The sequence below is a fragment of the Frankliniella occidentalis genome, unplaced genomic scaffold, assembly GCF_000697945.3.
Source record: "Frankliniella occidentalis isolate FOCC.00 unplaced genomic scaffold, Focc_3.1 Scaffold3938, whole genome shotgun sequence".
In the NCBI taxonomy this organism is placed as follows: domain Eukaryota; kingdom Metazoa; phylum Arthropoda; class Insecta; order Thysanoptera; family Thripidae; genus Frankliniella; species Frankliniella occidentalis.
Genome location: NW_026270990.1, coordinates 6,316 through 11,947, shown reverse-complemented (window position 1 = coordinate 11,947; position 5,632 = coordinate 6,316). Strand labels below are relative to the sequence as shown.

The following is a 5,632-nucleotide window of genomic DNA, read 5'->3' as shown; positions in this document are numbered from 1 at the left end:
GAGGGGGGGGTGACTAATGAAGGATTACGGGCACCACGCGACCAGTTTTACTCGTTTCCTAATGAGTTACAAATTGTTGCAGAAGTGGAGCTTGCTTTTTCTCTGTGCCCGGAGCGGCCATAATCGTCCGACTACTACAACGTCGTCGATCAAAGTGCCCTGCGGTGCCCTCTCCTTATAGAGTCACCAGTGCGGCGCGGGTGAGCGGGTGGAACACCCCAGGGGTGGGGTGGGGCGGGGCGCGGCGGGGCGCGTTATGGCATGGCAACGAACCTCGCGACATGATCGATGTCCGCACTGCCCAGTGCGACCGTCACCGCCGTGATACGCGGACCTACCAGGACCTACTGCAAGGACCCGACCAGGAGAGCGCCAGGACGGCCGTCGGCACGTCGACACGTGCCCAGGAGGATGTGCGCCTGCGGGGCACAGCCGCAGGACAGCGGTGCCGGCCGGAGGGTGGCGGATGTCCATCCTAACCCCGCCTTAGAAGACGGGCACCAATCTCGTGAGTCCTCTCTTTCTGACCCCGGCAGAGGGGCATTGGCCAGAGGGTGTCGTTGACGGCCATGAAGCCCATCCTGGTCCTGGGTGATGGCGCCCATAGCACCTGACCTGACCCCCCCCCCCCCCCCGGGTGGGCTTGCCGGGGCAGAGGTGGACCGCTCGCTCAGGCGATGGCCTGTCGTTGTTCATTGATTTGCTTCATTCTCTCCCCCCCCCCCTTCTCCTGATTTCACTCTCAGCAAGTCAAGTTAGGGCTGAGTGGGGTGGGTAGACTGTTCGTTCTCCGCGTCGTTTTCCGCGCTCATTCGCTGTCTCTATCGATCACCTTTCGGCATATCACGGTAAACATACCCTCCCCCTTCTCTCCGTTTCTCTCTCTCTCGTGTAGGCCACGCTACCCACACACCGCCACCCGAGTGGGGGCTGACCACCGGGTGGCTGGCGTGGCGTGGCACGGCGACCTGGAACAGGGGAGCCGCGTTGCAGTTGGCCCGTGCGGCTGCACAGTAGTGTTCCTGGCGTGGTGGCGAGCAGGCGTTCTGCGCGCCACTGTGCCCTCCTCGTCCAAGAGTGATAGAGCCATCAAAGGGAGCTGCCAGCTTTCCGAAAGCACTCGACATTCATTAGAGAACTCCGGCACAGGTGAGGGACAGCACTGCAAAGTGCCTCTGATCGACGTTTTAAAAATGTCACCGAAACGGTTTTAAAATCTGTTTTCAAGTGACTTTATCACATTTCCTTCTTCCCCTTGCTTCGGAAAACGTTTTCCGTCCTTTTCGTGTTCACGACACGACACAACACAGCTGTTTCTTTCTTCTCGGGGCTCAACTCTGCTGACGGTAAAAGTAAACGTGTGGCTAGACGGCACGAGCTGAGCGCACCAAACTGTTTATTTCCCCGGCAGAGCAGAGCTCGGTTCGAGGCTCGGTGAGCCCACGGCCGGCCCAGAGCACACACGGCCAAGGCCGTGAGGTCTACCCGGCCGGTGGCCCGGGCGCACAAGTGTATCACTAGCCCTACCCAAGATAGAGAGGAGTGGCAATGGCCGGCAACGGCCTTCATAGTTCGCCTGCGCACGTTTTTCATTCGGATTGAAGCAGCGGATATTGGAGAGCGAGAAATGGACAGCATAGATAGAGGGCTCAAGACCTGCAAAAGCCCCTTGATGAGACAGGTGAGCGCTCGAGAGCCACAGCTCGAATAGCAAAGAAAAGCGTCTCCATCGCCCGGCCTAAAAATAAAGGAAAGGAACAAATGTTCAGGAAGGACTACGCTCTCTGCACGCCAAATGTTTGCCAAAGCTCTCACCTCTAACCTCTAACGATCTGCCGACAGCCATGGTGCTGGCGTTTATGCCGTTCCTGGCCGCCAACTGGCTCTACATCCTGGCGGGCATCTTGTGCTTCGTGACGGCGCGCCTCACCATCGCGCCGAGCTACGTCTCCGCGCTGCGCACGGGCAAGCAGCGCCGCGTGTACCTCAACCCCGACCAGGGTAAGTCCGCCTGTCTTATGTAACTGTCCTCGGGGCGTTGGGCTGAGATCGATCGATGGGCTACTTCCAAGCAGATTTCATCTGCCGAACGCGATGAATGATTGTTTGACCCACTTCCCACTCGCGAAAAACGCAATGACGCCAGTAAATCCGAACATACGCGGGTACCCGGTCCTGCCCGGCCGACTGGCGGACCGGTTTCTTGGTCCGCTGTTGTTGTTTGGGCCCGTCCTCGTGCTGCAAGACCAATGCCAATCAGGAGAGCATCTGGTCTCGCAGGGCGGGGCGCAAGCGTGTCATCCTTCTGCAGCCTGGTGCATCTGTAAATGGACCTCCTCTGCTCTGTTTCTCTCCCGCTGGTTTGTGTCAGCCTGTCCCCCTCTCTCTCGCCGCTCCCGCTCCTCCATATGATGGATGCCTACTACTAGGCGAGCACACGACCTGTCCTCCTTGGCCCCCATGTTCGCGCGGTCCGCTCCGCGAAATCAGCGCGAAAAGTTGCCGTTGCTGTCGTCTTGTTGCGCCCCCCCCCCCTCTCTCTCTCTCTTTCGCCGATCCAATCTATACTTTGCACATTCTTGTTGTCAACCTCCAAATGGACAACTACTAGCCGCCTGCCTAATCGTCTCAGCTCCACGATGGAGGAATAGAAAGGGAGGCCAAAGGTATATGGCGGAGGGTGAGGGGGTGCGCGGTGCGTGAGCGACGGCCATAGGCGTGGGAGTCCCTGCCGAGGGCACAGCTGCTCTAATGTGCGGGGCGCGCGGCGCGGGCACCCGAGGGGTAGGCAAGGCTGCCCGCGGTGGGCCAAAGCACTCCCATCGCGCACAGGGGGCTTGCACCCTCTGCTCTCATATCCGGTTCTATCACTCCACTCCTTTGTCACCACATATGACCTTTCTTTTGGGCCATTTCAATTCCCGCTTGAAATTGCCCTCGCGCTCAAAACGGCGGGAAACGGAAGGGCTGCGAGAAACCCGAGCAGTCGTTCTTGCGTGGTAGCGAATGGACGTACCCTGAAGCTCATCAACGTGACTGTGCAGCCGCCGAGCTCCCCGACGAGGACGCCGACTGCCCCGAGGACGGCGATGACGGCCCCGCGCCCTCGCTGCCCGCCGACCTCGAGCACGTGCCGCTGGACTTCGAGCGCTTGTCCGAGGAGGAGATGGCGGCGCGCGCCCGCGATTTCTACAGCGTCATGGACCGGCGGCGGACCGTGCGCGCCTTCAGCAGCGACCCCGTGCCCATGGCCGTCATCGAGGACCTCGTGCGCACGGCAGGTGAGCGTCGCACCGTCGCCGTCACGCACCGTCACGTAGAAAACCTAGAAGGTTTATTAATTCATCCGAAACGTCCACAGGGACGGCGCCCAGCGGCGCCCACACCGAGCCCTGGACATACGTCGTGGTGTCCACGGACGACCTGAAGGAGCAGGTGCGCGAGATCGTGGAGCAGGAGGAGCTCATCAACTACACGCAGCGCATGGGTAAGCAAAGTCCTGGCGCGAGGTCCCCTCTCGCGGCGATGAAGTTGGCCCATATCGCCAGGTGCAAAGTGTCGTCGTTGTGCACCGATAGGTGACCAGTGGACCACCGACCTCAAGCCGCTCCGCACCAACTGGGAGAAGGCCTACCTGACGGACGCGCCGCACCTCATCATGGTGTTCAAGCAGCAGTACTCGCTCAAGGAGGACGGCAGCCGCCGCAACCACTACTACAACGAGCTGTCCGTGGCCATCGCCAGCGGTATCCTCATCACCGCCATCCACGTGAGTCGTTTATCTCAGGGTGTTTGTCCCGCTGACAACACAGCCCCTGACCCCTGACATTCCCGACAACCTCTTCCTGTTGCAGTACGCAGGGCTGGTCACGCTCACGAGCACCCCGCTGAACTGCGGGCCTGCGCTGCGCGCGCTGCTGGGCCGCCCCGCCAACGAGAAGCTCACGCTGCTGCTGCCCGTCGGCTACCCCGCCCCGGACGCCACGGTGCCCGACCTCCGGAGGAAGCCTCTCGACGAGATCCTGGTTCGTCTGTGAGGATGATGGGTCAAAGTCGAGATTCTTTACAATCTATTTTAAGTGTTTTCTTTTATACGACAGTACGAGGCACGGTACGCCTTGATTTTTAAAATAAAACAGAACGTATAGGCATTAATTTAGTTTTACTACCTTAAACGAGTTACAAACATAAACCATTACACTGGTTTGATCACAGTCAGCGCGTGAAAATTATAAACCTTTGTCTTTCTGCGTACCCATTCTGTACGCAGCACACTCGTCGTCACCCACTAGCCCCAACGACAAACGAGACAAACAGTTGAACACAATAATATTACGTAACGACTAGTAGCACCCAGCACACTCGCGGGGACTGAAAAATACGCATAATATTATTGTGAAGTCTTAGATCATTGACCGACAAACTCCTCAATTAAATTTCCTATATTGGGGCGATATCGTAGCAGTCGCTGGCATTGTTGCCGGCCGCAGGACCTTCACGACATGACGTGGGCCGCAGGGCCCGAGACCATCATCAGGGCCATCACGCGTCACGGACGGAGTCGCAACGCGGCGTCCTCTCAAGTTTCTAGTCGGCGCTGGCGGCCGCGGCCGGGACGACCTAGGCGGCGTACTTCCCTCTGGCGGGCAGGAGGCAGCTCAGCACGGCGCAAGCTGGCAACACAACGCAGCGTCAGGACGAGAGACTCCGGGTCGCGGCGTTTCGTTTCTGTGGTTTCCCGCCAGAGACGGGAGACGGACGCCGATGCCTTTCACGATCACGATCAAATCCCCTTCGTTTCGATCGGGCATGCACCGTAAAAAGGTGTCTACTTACTGAGGAGTGCGCCGCCGATGGCGTAGAAGGCGAACGCGCAGTTGGTCGAGAGCAGCAGGCCGAAGATGAGGTTGCCGGCGATGGAGCCCGTGCGGCCAGCCATGAGGTGCAGGCTGACGGCCATCGCCCTGCGGAAGAGGGTGGCAGACACACTCAGGCCCGTGGCGCTCGCTCTGTTCTGTACTGTACCGGAGTGCACCGGGCTGGTAGGCTGGCAGGAGTAGGATGGGTTGCCTGCCGCCGCGGCGCGGCCCGCTCACCTGAGGTGCGTGGGGAAGAGCTCCACCACGATGCTCGATATGTGCCCGATGCCCATGGAGTTGATGGCCACGCTAACGCTGGAGAGCCCCAGCACCAGGGCGGACGAGTCAGCAAAGCTCAGCCCGACGCCGAAGGTCCCGGACACCACCAGGCACACCACTGCCAGAATCACAAACAGAAGTACGTTTAAATGAAAATTGGTAAACAGGAAAAGAGTAGTATTTAGGGTTCGAATGGAATGTTGTTGTTTCACATTCCCTAAGAGTGAAAATCAGAGCTTTCTCTCTGAACAGTGCAGGTCTATGTGGTATGTGCTTATTGGTATCGGGGCGGGGCGGGGCGGGGTGTATAAGCGTGTCCCGCTAATGATGGGCCCTGGGGCCGAACTTCACGCAAGTTATGTTCGAAGAAGAGTGAGTGGTTCATGTCCTGAAATCTCGCTCTCTCCCCCTCTTTCGCTCTCTCTCCCCCTCTTTCGCTCTCTCTGTCTCTGTCTCTCTCTCTCTCTCTCTCTCTCTCTCTCTCTCTCTCTCTC

At 58.9% G+C, this 5,632-nt stretch overlaps 2 protein-coding genes across 5 annotated transcripts; one reads left to right on the top strand and one right to left on the bottom strand.

The window, feature by feature from the left end:
- Positions 1-278: 278 nt before the first annotated feature.
- On the top strand, positions 279-4,151 carry LOC113210284 (iodotyrosine deiodinase). 4 transcript variants are annotated; one of them, XM_052276679.1, is made up of 7 exons: positions 858-1,149; positions 1,311-1,681; positions 1,770-2,001; positions 3,045-3,281; positions 3,362-3,487; positions 3,579-3,769; positions 3,855-4,151. In XM_052276679.1, exons 2-7 carry the CDS (start codon positions 1,628-1,630, stop codon positions 4,035-4,037), a joined length of 1,023 nt encoding a protein of 340 aa, XP_052132639.1. In that variant the 5' UTR covers positions 858-1,149; positions 1,311-1,627; the 3' UTR covers positions 4,038-4,151. The 4 variants fall into 4 exon arrangements, with proteins under 4 accessions (XP_026283964.2, XP_052132639.1, XP_026283966.1 ...); XM_026428181.2 differs by having other exon boundaries at positions 869-1,149; positions 1,843-2,001; XM_026428179.2 differs by lacking the exons at positions 858-1,149; positions 1,311-1,681 and adding an exon at positions 279-508 and having other exon boundaries at positions 1,843-2,001.
- On the bottom strand, positions 4,146-5,256 carry LOC127752099 (synaptic vesicle glycoprotein 2C-like; the record flags this gene model as incomplete). Its single annotated transcript, XM_052276680.1, is given in 3 exon segments — positions 4,146-4,673; positions 4,837-4,964; positions 5,097-5,256. Coding segments are annotated over 3 exon segments (341 nt in total), but the record flags the coding sequence as incomplete, so codon positions are not given.
- Positions 5,257-5,632: the final 376 nt, after the last annotated feature.

What these genes read in the sequence shown, in the direction of transcription:
- LOC113210284 (XM_026428179.2), top strand. Translation starts at nt 289, where the DNA reads ATGTCCGCACTGCCCAGTGCGACCGTCACCGCCGTGATACGCGGACCT. An exon ending in AGAAGACGGGCACCAATCTC is followed by an intron (nt 509 to 1,842) that starts GTGAGTCCTCTC and finishes ATCTGCCGACAG; the next exon opens with CCATGGTGCTGGCGTTTATG. An exon ending in CAACTACACGCAGCGCATGG is followed by an intron (nt 3,488 to 3,578) that starts GTAAGCAAAGTC and finishes GTGCACCGATAG; the next exon opens with GTGACCAGTGGACCACCGAC.